At 38.7% G+C, this 18,304-nt stretch overlaps 1 protein-coding gene across 18 annotated transcripts in view; it reads right to left on the bottom strand.

Moving 5' to 3' along the window:
• Positions 1-18,304, bottom strand: part of ACACA (acetyl-CoA carboxylase alpha) — a 259,377-nt gene that overhangs the window by 128,009 nt on the left and 113,064 nt on the right. For all 18 annotated transcript variants that reach the window (XM_019732514.3, XM_088802082.1, XM_088802081.1 and 15 more), the window contains 10 exons: positions 17,649-17,799; positions 16,169-16,303; positions 15,669-15,815; positions 15,134-15,322; positions 14,451-14,551; positions 13,605-13,693; positions 9,244-9,368; positions 2,544-2,657; positions 1,208-1,321; positions 204-293 (listed from right to left, as the gene is read on the bottom strand). In XM_019732514.3, coding sequence (XP_019588073.3) covers positions 204-293; positions 1,208-1,321; positions 2,544-2,657; positions 9,244-9,368; positions 13,605-13,693; positions 14,451-14,551; positions 15,134-15,322; positions 15,669-15,815; positions 16,169-16,303; positions 17,649-17,799 — 1,255 coding nt within the window. The remainder of the gene's footprint in view (positions 1-203; positions 294-1,207; positions 1,322-2,543; positions 2,658-9,243; positions 9,369-13,604; positions 13,694-14,450; positions 14,552-15,133; positions 15,323-15,668; positions 15,816-16,168; positions 16,304-17,648; positions 17,800-18,304) is intronic.

Raw genomic sequence — 18,304 nt, 5'->3', positions numbered from 1 at the left:
AGAAGCTGGTGATTAGTTCAGCTGCAACACTTGGATAAAGCAAGACTATAGTTCTGCATTAGTTTCAGAGGAAAAGACTCTATTCTTAAGAACCAACCTTACGGCCAAAGAAAAAGGATTGATGCGATAGCCAAATAGACAGAAGAAATCAGCTAGAAATCAAGAAAAAGGCCACGTCATGTGATGTTACTATGAAAACTTACCTCCAGAGCTGCCATCCTCACTACCTGGTTGCTGTGATAGAAGAAGTTTGGTAGGACATCAAAAATAGATGTTTCGGACAAGATGAGTTTCTGGAAGGTACAATGTAAACCATTACATCCAAAAGAGAACAATTTCAATAGACAATATTTAGCATTTGAAGCATCTAGTGAAACTTAAGAATTTTGTCTGTGAATGTCATGCATGAATTTACCTTCTCGGTGCCTCAGCTTCCTCAAGCTACAAATTGGGGAAAATAATAATACTTATCCTCATAGGGCTGTTGTGAGCATCAGAAGAGTCAATACATGTATAATTCTTAGAATAATGCATTAACAATGCATTAATTATATGCTAATATAAGTGTTCATTACTATTATTATCATCCTTTCTGACATTTATCTGTACTCAACTTAAATTAAATATTGTCTCCATATTCCACTATGGGAAGCCATAGTCTTGAACCCCAGTTAAAACCTTCTGTTTCAACTATGAACCAAAAATAACAAAACATCCTTCTCCTCAATCTAGGTTCCCCAGAAGGAAATCTGACAGACAGCCTGAAGATCCCCTTAGCTAGATGTAACAACACTGTCCTTATTTCCAGGTCCACAAATAGAAAGTCATTCCTGAGAAAATGATGTGGTTTAAAAAATAATAGTCCAGGTCCCTCCAATTAGTGAAACTAGCCAATACTCTTTTATAAAATTGGTTCTCTATAAAGCTTAGTAGTAAGCATTAAAAGAAAATGAAAGCACACGGGGTAAAGACTTCAACAGGGTACTTCTATCAAGGCAAGGTCTATTTGATTTTTAAGCTAAACCACTATTCTAAAAGCATTTTTAAGGAAAAAAAATATGCATAAGTATAAATAATTTTAGAAAGTGAAGGTATAAAACTACATTATGCAGAAAATCAAAACTGATTGATTGATTCCTTAATTAAGCTATGCTTGGGAATAAAGGAAACAAGGGTGCAGAGAGGTAGGAAAGGGCTGTAAGTATACCTGCAGGTTCTCAATGCAAAACTGATGTCCGTACATGTCAATAGCTGATAGGAAGATAGACTCTACTTGGTTATGGCGAAGCTCATATGATGGCAAATGGGAGGCAATAAGAACCTAGAGTGAGAGCAAAATAAGAGGCATAAGTTCCTAAGGGGGTGATTATTCTAGGCTCCTATTAGGCAACTCTGATACAAAAGCAATAAATATAAATCTGTAAGTGCAGGCATCAAAGATAAAACAGAGACCAAGTAAAACAACTTCTAGGTCCTGTAACATAAAGCCAATGCCACCAAATACTGCATCTCAGTTGACTCTCACCATGATTTGCGTTGTAGGCAATTTCCCATGGGGGGTGGGGGGGGTGGGAGAGAAAACAGCTTCAATCAAGTTCCATCAGTGCATGTGATTTACCACTGCAAAGCTGCTAGTCCTGGGGACTGCTTGACTAGCTGTTAATTGGGAATCAGGTCTGGCAGGGAGCAGCTGTGGGGAAGGAGGATGCAGCAGAGCTAGCTGGCCTTTCACAACTCTGAAGTAGCAAGAAAGACTAGGAAAAGCAGCCCTGACAGCCCCAGGTACTCAGTATCAAGAAGAAGGAGTCAGGCTGTAACACCAATGCATGTGAGGGGCAGAGAGAGTGAAAGCAGTGTCACAAACAAACGGGGACACGGGAGGACCTGAATTCTCTCAGCAGGTCACTGAGAGGTTCAATAACTTTGAGTAGTTCAGTGACATAGATACAATTGTAGAGAAAGCAGAAGGTCACTGAGCAGCTTCAAATGCGGCTTCCTTGTCACTGCCATGTACTGGAACACAAAGGGAGCGCCAACTCTGGGCTTGCCTGCTGAAACCTTTTGGAATGGAAATGAAGACTGCGGGTGAAACTAACTGGACTTCTCTGGGGTTGTTCTGATTGCTAGCACCTCAGAGTCATTTCATTCTCTTTTATCTTTCTGCTTTCTACACTGGATTTTTTCCCTATACACTTAAAAGTTTTCACCTGCTTCTAAGGAAGTAAGAAATATTGATTCTATTGCCTTCCCTCAGTTTCCTTTCCTCCACATGACCCTGGTTGACTATCACAGGACTCCTAGGAAGGGTAGGGAATGATAACAGGATTTTATACTGGGGAAAGGGCTCCTATTTTAAAGAGACTCTAACATTGAGTTTTCCTTTTAAAAAAACACACCAAAAAACATATACCACATGAAAACATTTGTTCTGAGGGCAGTGAGACATACATAGAAAATTGAATCTCTGCAAGGTGATGGAGTAAAAGCTCATTGCCCAATCTATGAAAACCATTCCTCCCTCAGGATAACCAACACGTCCTTACCTGGCGTGCTCGAAGTGCCACTTTAGCATTGGTGGTCTTACTGAGCTGAGTGAGCTCTGTGAGGATATTCAGCAGCTCATCTGTGAGTGTAGGGTCCCGGCCACACAACTGATCCTAATTGTCAAGGTGAAAAAGAACATACACACCCACATTAAAAGGAACGGAGGTGGACAGGACTTTGAAATGGAAAAGGGAATAAAAACAAAGTAAACATAGCTGGATTAATAAGAAAATGTAAACTTTCTATTTCTTTTCTTTTTTAATCCCAAACAATGTAGAAAACAAGATCCTAGAAGAAGTTGCTGCTAAGAGAAGAAGCCGAAATCCCCCAGACATTCAGATTCAAAATTCCTCATGTATTTCTTCATAAATCAATATTGTATTTTTAACATGCAGAAGAAATCATCAGAGACATTTTTAAAAGGGGTCACGGGATTCTGAGTAAGAAATAACAGATGATGTTTTAAGAGATTTTAAATAATATAGGGACTAAAGACTTTCCTATTCCCTCTCCCACTTCTAGAAAGAAGGCAGAATAAAGCAGAAGGAACCACTCCTAGTGGTTTTCATTCCACAAACAAATGTTCAGCATCCCACGAGGGTACAAAACAGAAACACAAGAACAAATTATTCATTTATAAACACACACTAAATAAAAATACCATCTCATATTCTGACAATTCTGTACCCCAAATCATTTATCCTCTTGCAGTACCAAGAATCATTCCACAATATCTAAACATGGTGAATCCCTACATGGATTAGAGGAAAAAAACACAGCTCTTACAATACAATCCATATTCAGTATTGGGTCCTTCCTCTTCTAAAAATTAAAAATTGTTAAGAAAAACATCTCTATCATATTTTGAGAAAAATTTTTCTTCTCCAGTGGAATGTCAGTTTATTCCCTAAATTCATCCATGATCCACATAACTTTCATCTAAGCTGAAAAATCACAGATGCCGTTTTAATAAATGCCTTTTTGGAAATTTACAGAGCTATTTGTAGTAGTAGTTCTTAATATCACACCACATAAAATATACACGTTTAGGTAGAGTTCCCTCTACTTGGAATTTGAAATAATTGCCTTTATATTTTAGTGCATTTTTATTCTCCCCTACTATCAATAGGACGTGAAAGATGACCAGATCCCAAAAGGCTTCCTGTTGCTGCTTTTCAATATCCTCCTTATCTTGATTATCAGCCTTTTCCTTGAAGACTCTCCATTTCATACTTGACCTTCCCCATCTTAGGGATTCTCTTTATAGTCCATGACCACAGCAGTAGAAACAAAAGCTTGGGGCTTTTGGAGTAGATATGCATTTCCCATAACACTTTTTTCTACAATCCCTACTACTTTCCACGTCACAATGTAGATAGCTTTGACTCAACATCATCATGCTATGAAAAAACGCCATCTCAAACCTTTTAAAGCAGGACATATTTTCTGGTTCCCCAATCTACCAACCAGAGGTCTGCTCCACTGTCCACAATTATAAAACACATGATGGGATTTATAGCTAAGGAAATGCAAGTATGTATTGTTTTCACCTATTTAACGCAGGGAATTCACTCATCTAAGTGGGAAGAACGGCTGCTATTAAAGTGACTATAAATCCAGGGTTCGTTTGAGCACCTAGCCACAGGCTAGAGGGCCCATTCCACCTATGCTAAGGTGTAAAAGCAAAGAGGAGGGAGAAAATGCAATTAAGTCTCATCTTGTTGAGAACTAAGGAACAAAACAGAATTTCAAGGAATATATCTAATTACCAAGACAAGACTGTAAAAAGACAGACGGAAAAAGGATACCAGTGGGTAGGAAAACCAAGATAAGCTTTTCCTACCTAACTCCCTCTTTACCTAAGGTTCCCAGTAGAGAAAACGTATTCCTTTCTGAGGTATTTACATCATCAGAATGACCCACTGAAAGATCTAAACACCTCTTAAGGTGTCCTGGGTAGTACTACCCTGTAAATAGCCGGACTGAAGTCTCAACATTAACAACAAAAGCCAACATAACAAAATAAGAACACTAGCCACCTACCCAACCTATATCAGATTGAATACGGAATGTTTTCCCTTGAAAGGAAATCCAGGTTTACCTTTTGAGATTAAACTAAAATACGTAAGTAAAAATGAAGTTATCATCTTGCCTAAGTACAGATCATGTAGTTAAAAAAACAAAACATACAAAACCACTTTTTAAAAAAACCATTTCTTCATTTCATCTTATAACTACAAGGGAATGGGGGTTGGGGAAAAGAAACAGTATGTGTAAGAAAAGTGAACTATGGAAATTAGAAAATATAGCAGGGAAGTAATTATTTTGTTCACAATCACCAAATGACAATCTGACTGAGCTCCCTGTGATAAAGTACAAAACCAGAACTTTCTGGGATATGAAATATCAAATACAGTGTGAATGAACCACTACTTCCATTAGTTTGTCCTGCCTTGAAAATTTTCCATTCAAATATAATACGATTTTCTCCATTGCCATTATTAATACCTAGAAAATGATTAGCAATAGGCAATTACGTGCAGAATAACCTCAATCCTCTCTTGTCCTTGACCTAGACATAGTGTTCAGGTCCTAAAAGAAACCACCAGGGAGGGAAGACCATTTTGTTCATCAGAACCACCCATCCCAAGATACAAACATCCAACAAGGAAGTTTATGGGCCTCTAGCCTGGAGATAGACTTCCCTTGGGCAACTGGACAGCCCAACACCACCATCTAATCCTGGTGAACATTTTGTAGCGATGACATTCAATGGTAACTATGTCAGCAGATATTTTCTCAGTGTTAAAGAAGTTCATTTAATGAACCTACCCACTGACTTGGGGATTACAGGTCACTTGCCTAAATCTGCAAGCCTAAGTGAAAATTATTATTCAGTTAATGGTTAAGATTGGCACTACACAGTTATTTCTTGTTTTTATTCTTATCCAAGATGGTGGCTAACAACAGGACTATTTCAGATTTGCAGAAATATAACAAACCTGCGTGTCAAAACCATAACCAAATTTAGAAAGCTGACTGCCAGAAGAATCTAACCCAGTCCAACTTGATCTTAGCATCCTAAATTCTGAAGGCAATTCAAAATGAAAAGAATGTGACCTACTGTGTTAAAGACATGACCTATTGTTCAGCGGGGCGAGGCACCAATCCCAACACCAGCAATGGATTGGTAGCTTCTTCCAGTCACAGCTAGACTTTTGTGACATTCCAAGGATGTCATGGGACAGGTTGAACAAGAAATTGTTAATATCACACTGATTCACTAAACTGGGTCCACTGAGACATATTAATACTTTCTTCTTTACTTACACATTGGACAAAATGATCTACAGTCATGTTAAGAGGAGGACGGAAAGGCGCTGATTGGCATTTTAAATGCTCCCTGTCCAAACCAAACCAGACGCTCATAGGCCTGGTGTTACTCACATGATGTTGACATCATGTTCACGTGGACCATGCCAGAAATAAACTCTCAGTAGGGAGGGGATGGTTACTCAAGTCAAGGTGGCTAGAGGATATGCACTTGGCTCTCTAAACAGCTAGGAGGATGTTGATACTTTCTACTGGTTCCAAGCAGCTTCATTTAGCTAAAGAAGGTCCTAAATATCTCTAAGTAAACATAAACAGTGTTCTAAGATTTTTCCTAGAAAATTAAACGTAAGAAAGGAGAAGCGCTTTCTAAAAAATAAACTTAACTGTTGGTCTTCCAGACTGTTTTCAACTGTGGCACAATATTCCTCCAAATAGAGAAAACTTGACAGGACTTGAACCTTTGACTTGACATTTTGCTTTCCAGATAGGGTGAAAGATGAGAAGAAATGTGCTGGAGAGTCCTTGAAGCAAGTTACCACTAAGCAAGTTATGCTAACACCTGGAGGGTACAGAGGGTACCTCGGAGCAGCCCACACTCCGTACCATTGATTCACGGAAGCCCAATTTTCTCCATCCCTCCCTCAAGGTTCAAAAGCCCCAGAAATCATCATCTAGCTCAGCAAAGCACACCATCAACATTCCTCCTTCTAGAAAGCAGACACTGGAAGGCCGGGCACAGCACATCAATCAGGAAGCCAAGGTAAGTAAAGAAAGGGAAAGGAGCTGGGAGCGCAAGGTGCGGGACTCAAATGCTACCCATAAAAGAGAGTAAGGTGGTACCTGTAAAAGACAGTAAGACCTCCAGAAAGAGTAATTCAAACAGCTAAAATGGCTTTTGCCAGCCACCACTGTTAATGCAGATGTGGAATGGGGGTGGGGGATCTAACCATTGCCCAAGAAGGAAAGAGGAAGCCCATGTCTGGCATTCAGATCGGGAAGGAGCACATTTTGTGCTTTCATGCCTGCTCCATAAGTCACTGCTAGATGGCCCTTAGCTCAATCATATCAATTAACTCCTTGATTTCCAAATCTCTAAATGAGGTGAAAACAGCTGATATATCAAAAGAAGTTTAATGACAGGAAAGCCTACATATCCTACTATGTTTACCGAGTTTTGTTTTGCTTTTTAAAGAAAAATGTGAAATGCCAAAACAAAGAAAAGGACAAATCCATCTTTCTGGTTCACATCTTCAACCTTCTTTCTCCTCCTCTTCCCTCCTCCCCACCTCCCCATCCTATTCATTCAAACCCAAACACTAACAAACACCTCTCTTCTCCAAAGAGTTCAGCCTGTTGGAAAGAAAGTTTGGGTCCTATCCACACAGGTAAGAAGTAATCAGGATGACAAGGTGGAGAAAAAGGAACAGCAGCAAGTCAGAGTCCCGTTGGCTTCTGCCTGTCCTGACTGGCAAAAGCAGAAAGCAAAGCCTCAAACCAGTTCTCTGACAGGGCCCAACGCCTCTGCAGCACCCCCGTGTAATTACACACTTGAGTGACTGGACTCTGAAGAAAATTGAAGGCCTGAGCTCCGAACAGCTGCCATTTTCTCTCTCCATCACACCAGCGTGATTACTTGAGAAATGAACAGCCCCGGCTCAAAGCTACTCCAGAATTCTCAGAGGAAATATGGCTCCGTGTTCCAATAATGAGATTCTTAAGGCAAGCGTTACTTACAATCACTCCGCAAAAGGAGCGAGCCGAGCCCCTATATCTTACAAATTAGAATTTAAGAAACCCAGCGACAGTCTTGGACGATCATTACTCTTCTGCTGCTCCAAGGATTCTGGGCTTTGGTCTATTTTTAGTGCAGAAAACTGTTAAGTCTTTAAAAAGGTAATCATAATAAAATGAAAACTCACCATAATTAGCTTCCTAAAAAGGCAAATGCCACCCCATTTTAGGGCCAAACTGACAGATTCTTCCACTCCCTCACATCACCCTTTTCTACCAGAAAGTCTTGACTTTATACAAATAATTAGCTCTCTTTGTATTAAAACTAAAAACAAACAAACAAAGAAACAACAACAAAAAATATGTCTAACTAGTCGGAGATTTCTTCCCTCTTTTGATTGAGGGGGAAAAAAAATCAGCCAGTTGCCATAGATAATATCATTTTTTTGTCGAAACATGTCACTTGGGGAAATTGAAATATTACATAGTGCTGACATTTTTTTCCCCTCTTTAAAACGCATCTTCTAGTCGTTCTAGGGTACCCAAACTGTCCCTATAATTATCAGATACTTTTAAAAGTGAGGTATTCTAAAAAATGTTATATCCTTGAGAGTTAAGCAGCTAAGCAGATAACTGAATCAGAGGCACTGCTGTTAACCAGAGATGGGAGGTAGTTTCCCTTCCTTCTGAACTATGAAATAAAAAATAGCAGTGAAGATTTATAGCTTGTTTCTACCAGGAAGAAATGATGGGATTAAGGTACCCAAAATGCCAACCCACAAAGGGACAAGAAAGGAAAACTCGAGGAGTCAAACGTACTCTAGTACCCCCCCCCAAAAAGACACATATGCGAGAGCACAGCAATTGTTCACGGGGTGGGGAATTTAAGAACAGTCCTATTGTCCTCTGATTCCTAGAATTAACTCAACCAGAAAAATCTAAGAGTGAGGAACTTCTAAATCATTTTTTGAAACCCTGAAGTCCACAAAAATTCCACCCACTGTTCAAATGTACGTCAGTCCTATTCACATCTATTAGTCTCACCTCGTATTCCTACTTTCTACTAATTCTCCTGTGACTAGGGTATGGGGACAAAAGCATATATCTACTACCAATACAATAATCGGAGGTTGGATTTCCATGTACATAAAACAGAGAGGGACCAAAGAAGATGCAAAACAAATTTAAATGTCTTTGGTGGGGGAGGGACATTATGAGATTTCTAACAGTTGTTTTTGTCCTTCAATTTTGGACATGACAGCCATTGAGGATATTCATGGAACAAACAAGAGTTATAATGAAGACGTACACTGGCTGGATAAAACTCTATTTTAAAGATACTGCCAGGAGTCACACCAGAAATAACGAAGCACAGGGCACCTCTAAGTAGAGTCTAGACGTTGGAGTTCCTATGCATGATTATACGCGTAACAGCCAGGGCAGTCCTTTCCTGCAGGGAGCAGGTTCCTCCAGATCAAGGACAAAGGCAGGAGTGAGAAATTGTTAATCCACAACCCAAGCCCCACTCATCCCACTTTTATAAAAGACAGGAGCTCTTCCTCTGCCCACAGCCATCAGAAATGCTGTTTTGCATATCATCAACCATCTCTACAGGTTCTGAAAGATTGTACTCACAATAAGCATTGTGACCAGAAGGTTCTTCTTGGTGACTTGAGCATGAGAAAAGATATAGTTCAGTACCGTGTTCATATCACTCTTGTTCTCCTCCCGAAGGGCGAACACACATTTGTCATAATGACCTGCAAGCAGCAAAAAGAATTGGAACTCATCCATGTACGAATGTTCATGTTTACGTGCTATTTGTTTTTTAATGTCTATAATTCACCCGATCAACAGTGAGAAGAAACAACTTAAGAGTTTTCCTGGAGAGATGTGTCCAGAATGGCTGTGTACTTTAGGAAAAGGAACATTGGACAAGGAGTTAGGCAATCTTGTTATAAGACTCGGACTCAAAGCCTGACTCTACTGCCAATTTACTATGTGCTCCTGGGCAAATCACCTTACCTCTCTGAGCCTCATTTTCATTGAAAGTATTGAGAAGTGGGGGGAGGGTGTGCCTAGAGACTGAGGGGTTGGGAATTAACTCCAACTCTCCATCCTTATTCTAAACTCTCACATTTAGCTTCCTGGAATGATTTCCTTAGAAGACAGGGTCCTGCTGCTTAAAAAGAAATGTCCATATCTTTAAACCCTACTCCAGCTTGAGATTCTGGGTCCATGTCTGACTCACTGAAAATGTTTCACCCTAACTAGAAGGAACAGTTTTAGCTCAAAAATAAAATGACACAAACTTATCAATATCCACGAGACGGATGGCTGCTATCTCTGGAATCAATATTTTCCGCTGTTAAGTCCATGAAACAGCTAAGAATTGCCAAGGAATTCCAAATCCAAACTAAGGCATAGATCAAGGAGAACCTGCATTAAGTCAAAAGGTCTGCAGGGAGAGTACAGTTATGTATATTTTCACTGGCCTTTCCGAAGGCCACTGGGGACAGGTTAGTTCTGGCTAGGAAAGCTATGTTTTGCAACAGAAGCATAAGCTTCAGGTACATTGTAGTGATATCTACCATGGGATATAAGTAACAGTCACTTCTTTAGGAAATAGCTTACCTCAGAATTAAATTTCCAAGTAAAGGAGAATTAGTGTTTGCGTGGTCTCAAGGGTCAGAATTTTATGAAATCATGAAAATACTAAAGGATTATTGACTCAGTTCAGATTCCATGTTAAGTTACAAACCAGAACAGTGGAGTTCAAACTGCATTACCATGGATTCCTAGAATACTGAGTACATTCAACCAGGGCAACTCTGCTTTTACCTGTTTTAAATATTAAAGACAGACATATGATTTTTTTCAAAATGAAACTATATATATTTGAAAAACAGTGGAGTGCAATAGCTAGAGAGCTGCCAATTTCATAAAAGACCCATTTAGAACAAACTGGAAGCTATTTAAAAATTGGCTGTCCTATATAAATAGAAATTATAATTCTCCCAACCAAGATTTAGCTTTGAAGTGACAACAGAAATATATCTTGGTAATAGGAATTACTAGGACAAGGGGAAATAAAAAGAATATTTACCCAGGGGAGAAGCTGCAGAGACACTAAGCAGAAAGAAAGCAATAATACCAAGTGTTCTCTTCTTAAAAACTTTTTATTGTGAAATATACATACAGAAGAATAAATAAAATAAACACCCACGTAACTACTATCTATCTTAAACAGAACATTTTCAGTAACTTTGAAAGATCCTTTGTGTTCCTCCTTGGAAACAACTACTAAGCTGAATTTTCTATTAATCTTTCTTGGGCTTTTCTTTACATTTTATCACAAATGTATATGTAGTTTCACTTTTCCTGTTTTTCAACTTGATAACAACGGAAACACTGCGTATGGATCCTTTTGTAACTTATTTCTTTCCCTTAACAATACATTTTTAAGATTCATGCTTTTGTTCACATGTGTACCTGGGACCACCCATTTTCACTGCTGTATAGTAATCCATTGTGGAAATACACTGCACTAGAATTCAATAATCTAGTCTACTTGTGTAATTTGGATTGTTTCCTGTCCCCCCATTTTTATTTATTTATTTTTTTGCTATTATGAACAATGCTGTCAGAAACAGTCTTGTATGTGTCTCCTAATAAACAGGTATAAGAGTTTCTCTAGAGTACATTATCTAAGAATGAAATTGCTAGGTCAGGAGTATACAGAAGTTCAACTCTATTAGGTACTGACAAACCATTTTCCAAAGTGGTTTGCACTTTGGAAATTTGCACTTCCACTTACAGAAGCAGTGGAAGAAAATGATGTGACTTTTTATTTCTTGCCAATCTCACTGTGGTTTTGGCTCACATTTCTCTAATTGGTAATGAGATTGAACATCTTTTCATAAGTTTTTGGATCATTTGTGTTTCCCTTTCTGTGAATTATCTTTTTATATCTTTTACCAATTTTTCTACTAGGTTGTCTTTTACTTATTGATTCATAGCAGTTCTCTAGATTCTAGATACTGATCTGGTTAGGTGTATGTTTTATAAATATCTTCTCCTACATTGTAGCTTGTTATTGTCAGTTATTTTATGGTATCTTTTCATGAACAGAAGTTCTTAAGTAGGGTCGAATTAATCAACCTTTTCCTTTATAGTTTGCATTTGCTGTATCTTGTATGATAAAATCTTCCCTACCCTGAGGTTATAAGGATATTCCCCTGAAAATTTAATCGTTTTGCCTCTTTCATACATGTTTAAGTCTTTAATTCATCTGGAATTGATTTTTGTGTGTATCTGTTAGAAGGTAGTGATCCAGTTTCTTCTTTTGATTTTACAAATAAATAACCCCTTGTCCCGGTATCATTTATTGAAAAGCCTGTCCTTTCTTCATGATCTATAATGCCTACTCTGTTATAAAGTGAGTTTTCATATATGTGTGGATCTGTTTCTGGGCGATTATGTTCCATTGGACTATTATTAACTGTCCTTACACCAATATTACAATCTCTTCATTAATATGGCATTATACTTAATCTTGACACTTACTATGATATTATACTTAATCTTAACTGGACAAATCCCTCCACCTTATATTTCTTAGATACTTGTTACTGTCAGACTTTTCTTTCATGTAAATTTTAGAGTTACCTTGACAAATTTCATGAAAATACCCTACTAGGATTTTTATTAGAATGCTAATAAATCTACAGATGAATTCAGGGAGAATAAATACGTTGCAAGTGTATATTCCAATTTAAGATCATGATATTTGTTTAGATTTTCTTTATTATTGTTAACTGATTATAAGTTTCTCCAAAAGAAAATTTTTGTTAGACTTATTCCTTAGTATTTAATATTTTGGATTGCCGATTTAAATGGCAAATTTTTCTAAATTGCTTTTCTAAACAACTGTTCTAGTCCTCATATCTTTAACTCTTTTCCTTGTCTTACGGCACGTGCTAGGACATCCAGCATGATGCTGAATAGTGATAGCAGGTGTCCGCGTATTATTCCTAATCTTAAGAGTATGCTTTCAACATCTTACCATTATGTATGAGGTATCCTATAGATTTTTTGATGGGGAACTTTTGATTAAAGAAGTTCCATTTCATTCTTCATTTGCCCGGAGTTTATCATGAACAGATATTAAATTTTGTCAAATGCTTCCTCCCCCCATATCTTGGAATGATGACCATGGTTTTCTCCCCCCTCTTTTAATGCTATTACATGATAAATTATATTAATCAGTTTTTCCGATATTAATCAAGCTTGCATTAGTGGGATAAAGCCAACTTGGTCGTATACATTGCTAGATTCAGTTTGCTAATGTTTACTTGAGGATTCTTGCTGGTTATGAGTGTCAGAGCCATCCTTTAAAGGATGCAAAAGGGAGCAAAATAGACACAAGAAAATGTTAGGCGGTATTTCAAATTCTACGGTGTTTCACTGCCATCTTGTGGCAGGAAGCAGTATCAGCAGCATGTTGCTTTAAAATCTTAGGGAGGATGTTTCACAGTTAGAGACTTTATACATCATATAGTGAAGCTCTTCAGAGAAAGCCAGGGATAAATTCCACCTAAATGATACACTGAAAAGTAGTGGAAAATCTGAGCCTGTCTCAGATGCCTGTGGTTCAATCCATGGATTAGCTGCTGAGAGGCAAGCTCTTCAGATAGGGTTTCTCAATTTCAGCCTAGTCATGATGCAACCAACTCTCACTATACAAGGTCAAGAAGTCGTCAAGAGGGAATGCTAATCTCTACTAGAAAAATTATCTCAGCGCTTTCCCAGAAGCCCATGGATTCACAATCTCATCATGTTGTTCTTTCTTAGGCACCAGTGAGATATAGAGGTTTAGTTTTCAAGGGAGCGGTGAAAGGAGGAAGAGTTTGTGAGTGGGAAGTGTTAGAGGACGAATTGTCTCAGCTGTTGCAGGGAAACTTTCTCAGACACAGAGTCCCCAGGGAGAGGCTTACCATTCTGGAACTGTGTCTCTACTCGCAGGTACTGCCGTAGCAGGTCCATCACCACAGCCTTCATGTGGCCTCGGATGCCACTTCGGTACCTAGGCAACCAGAACAAGTCTCCACTGAGAAACCTGACAGGCTAACACTATTAAATAACAGACTATTAAATAATAAACCCAGAGACCAGATTTACCTTCTAGACTTTCTACTGAACTGTTTTCCCTCTGAATATATGGCAGCACTGCGGCAAGCCTAAAATCAACTAACCAGATTCATTTAAATCCCAAGCCTAAAAGAAATCTGGCTAAGAACAAGAGTTTTCTATAAAGGAAAAGAGAAAAAAGGAGAACAAAACAAAATTGAAAACCACTTAATAGTCCTAACTAACAACACCCTGGTTCAGTTCCCACTGCTGAGTAGAAATGATTACCGAACCCTTGAAACAGCTAAGAGACATCTGAAAAATTTATGAGTATCTTAAAGTTGAAAATGTTCTGTGAATATTATTTTAGTCCAATAGTTGGCTCCATAAGCTAAGAAAATATGTCACACCAGACCCTGTGCCAGAAGAAAAATTAGGGGTTTCATCAAATTGTTAAGGAAAGAGAAAATAAGATTTCTGTGCCTTAATAATTGACAGAAAAATACAGAAATAGAAAGAAGTCATCACAAATATTGAGGATAAGAGTTACCTTGCAATTCTAAGATATTTAGAAGATGTAAGTTATTTTTTAAGCTATAGGTGCTTCCTAATTTCTCTAAGTCAAACCTGAAGTAAGTCCCTTCATGACTACTTAGAAGACAGGAATGTACTGCGATGGGCAGGTCTGGGAATCTGGCGTTACATGTAACTACCTCTGCACCAGCTGGACAATGCTCTGAGTGTTCATGAAGAAGACTTCCCGTTCAGACTTCCGGTTCAATGTAGCTGCATGGCTATCTAGGATGTTGGCAATCTAAAGCATAAGAAAGAGGAAAAAATGAAGCCCAACGCAACAAAGGGTCCCAAAGCATTAATCTGTAGAGCATCACCACTAGGGATTTTCTTCATTATAACATGACAATTTCTATCTTTCTTATTGGGAGCATCTGGAAGTTACCAGGCATAGCTCAGAGGCCTGGGTTAAATAAGCAAGCTACCCGTATTTCTTTTCACCCTTTCCTTGATGAACTAATGAGTGCATCACAAAAACTACCAGAGGTCATGACAGGCAAAACATGCTTACGGTCAAAATTCAACTTGACTCTCCATTTGCCTAGCTTTACTCCCGACATGTAAACTTGCTTTACAGGCAAAGGGTAAGCGTGCTGTGAGGTAGGAAGGAAGTCTCTGATAATAAAACTGCGAATATCCCTCTACTTTAAATTCACAAAAATACCTCTAATTAGAGCATGGCCCCAAGGACAAACCTCTATGGAGTACATGGTCAATACGCTTTTGCAAAAGCACAATGTCCAGGTAGTAAGGAGGAGCCAAACAGAAAGGAATCCTACGGCAGGAACTCCAGCAGAAAATGACAGTGTTACTCTATACATACCTGCTGGCTGGGAAACTGACACAGGACTGATGTGATGTTGCTAGCATACTGAGCCATTTCCTTCTTGATAGACTTCTCCACATTGGGGGGGATGCGGCCAGAGACACTGGTCATGATATCTTGTAATTCTAGAAGAGGTAAGGAGGGATCTCTGAGGGTCTTCATCAACCGCTCTACCCAGTCCTTTACCTAAGAGAGAAATAATAAAACAGGATCCAGACAAAATTAACACAATCCCCAAAATAAAACGATACATCTAAATTCACTATCACATAGTACTTCCTTCGAAATTGCAATGCAAGCTTCTAACACTGCCCTTGTTCTCCAGTTTAAAACCAATCAGATAGGAAGTCAATGACATGGATAAGAAGCAAGGATTTAAAGACTTCAAATCCCACAACTATAGATGAAAGAGGTCCAGGCCAAACAGTTTTCTTTCCCTCCCTCTAAAGTCTTTATACAACTTTCAAACTATCATGGAGAACATGTACCTTACCTTATTTTACATCCCTTCCCCAAGAGAAGTGATTCATACCCTGCTGCTAAAGAAAGGATCTGGAAGGCAGTATCCATTCATTACGTTGACCAGATTATCCAGGACATAGTGGAACACTCGATGGAGCTTCTCGCCTCTGAGTGCTGTGCTCTGGATCTGTGGCAGACTACCCGTGTGAAGCTCAGCCTGTCAACCCCAATGAGAAATCAAGTCACCACTACCTTCTACTCAGGATACAAAAACACCACTGCAACTTAGAGTCATTCAAAATCAAGACATCCCTTCATCACACCCAGCTAAGAGGAGAAGTCAATGAAGGAAGAATCATGAAAAAAAAAATCATAGAATATTAGTATTGTAGTAACTCTTGCAAACTTGAGTTCCATTAAACTATAGGCACAAATACAAGGCATAAGATTATGGGGGGAAAGCTTAAGAAAAACTGGCAAAGCAAGCATTGAAATCATTTGCCCCTCCTAATTACCCCTACCATGCAATCAGCTCTTGGAGAGCAATATTAAAAGTTCCTTCCTACTCACCTGCTGGACCTTGCTGGGGTTGTCCAACTGCATTTTGGCTATTACACAGCCAGGGTCAAGAGCAGCTCCAGGCCTCTTGACATAATGAATACAGCCAGACTCCATAGCTGTTAAGGTCATTACCATCTTCATCACCTACAATGAAAAATAAATAAAAGTAGAGTTTGGCCTTTCTTTACACAGATGAATGATGTAAAGAAGTCAGTTTTCCCCTCAACATTTAAGTTGGACTATATCTTATTCAATCCAGAAAAATGAGCATCTATCAGCATCTCCAAGAGACCACCAAGAAAGCTGATTAGAAAATCTCTCAGCACCTAGCTTTAGGGATCAGTGACAGCGACTGACATTTCCTGTTTCTAATGTTTAAATCTGTTTTTGCCATAGTTTGTGTTTTTACTTGTTTTGTATTTAGAAGTGATGATGAATTCAGCCTCCTCAGACCTGTGGGTCTACATGCTCACTCTGTCTACTTAAAATATGCAGGCTAAAACCTAAGGGTCCTTCTTTATTCTTCTTTCTCCCTTATCTACCAAATTACGAAGCCCAGCCAAGTACACCTTCTAAACCTCTTTCAAAAATCTTCTCTTGCCATCTCTTTGGTTTAGGCCCTCATCATTTCTGGCCTAGAATACTATAAAAACCTCTCAACATATTTTCCTACTTGCTATACACCTCCAACAAGGTCACTAAAAACAATCATTCTAGAGCCCAGATCTTATAATATCACTTTTCCCTGTAAATCCTTCCATGATTCCCCACTGCCTTGAGGACAGTCTAAGCTTCTTAGTACGTCTTATAAGGTCCTTTGTGACCTCCAATTCTGTTCACTTATTTATCATCTTTGCTTGCCTTTTCCCATTAAACCTTAGTCCATTCTCAAGCAATGCTGATATGTACTTGCAGTTCCCTAAATATACCATACTCTCTTGCTTCTGTGCCTTTGTACATGTTGTTCCTCCACCTTTAAACATTCTTCCCAGCCCTTCTTCACCTGGTCCGTTACTACCTATCTTTCAAACTAAGACGAAAGTACCCTCTTTCAGGAAGGCTTTGCTTACTATCCACCCACATCCACCCAGCTAACACTGATTTGGGTTAGGTGGCCTTTGTACTCTGTGTTTGGCTCTATCAGAATTCATATTTCATTACTTGTCTATTTTGCGGCCCCACTCTAACGATCATATATTTCCTGCATTACCAACACTTAGCACAATAGTTAACACTCATTCAGGGCTATTTCCTAGTATCTATTTTTAGAGCCAGACATTCCTCACCTGTCAAAGAAAAACTGTGAGCCTTTAATTGTTGTTAAAATCTTAAGGTTCATAATCCCAGTTAAACAAACTGATGCTCCCTCCTTTCCTTTTCTATTTCCTTTCTGTTACTCTTCAGTCTAGTCCATCCCAACCAACCCTTTCCCCACCTGCCCTTTTCGCTTTTCCCTCCCATGACCCAAAAGCCCAATCACCACCCTGACCTCAATTTCAGCATAGCACTGGCCAGAAAACACATGGCCTCCATCCTCCACAATGTACTGGATTAACTTCCCAGCAGAAGGTGAGCGCATCACAGAAGGGTCATTCTCTTTCTCAAACACACAGGTTTTATTGCCAATTGTGATACGATATCTAGGAGATAAGTGGGAATATGCAAGAGAATAAAGCACCTCAGGTTGTAAAGGAGAATGGCAGAATAACAATCTTAAAAAAAAAAAATTGAAAACTTTATTCTATACACCCAAATGCACATGATATTCATTCCATCTTTGTTTTCAGTGCTATTTAACCAAAATTTCTTTCAATAAGCGTCAGATTAAATAAATTATGGTACGTATATGTAATGGAATACTACATGACCATTAAAAAGAGCAGGCATCTCTATTTTAAAAAATCACCACCACGAAGATGATGATGATGATGGAACAGCTAACATTTCCGAGGCAATGTTCTAATAAGCACTTTTCATATGTTAATTCATTTAACTGCCACAACAACACAGAATGATTGGTGTTGAATAGTCTACAATATATGTTAAGGAAAAAACAAGGTGCAAACAGTATCTAAAGGCTATTTTTATTTGTGAATGCATTTAAAAGAAAAACATGGTATGTACATATATGTAACTCATAGATCC

This window comes from Rhinolophus sinicus, chromosome 12 (genome assembly GCF_057876585.1).
Source record: "Rhinolophus sinicus isolate RSI-liver-muscle chromosome 12, RSI-T2T, whole genome shotgun sequence".
In the NCBI taxonomy this organism is placed as follows: Eukaryota; Metazoa; Chordata; class Mammalia; order Chiroptera; family Rhinolophidae; genus Rhinolophus; species Rhinolophus sinicus.
Note: the sequence above shows the minus strand (reverse complement) of the source record. Positions and strands in the feature narration are given on the sequence as shown.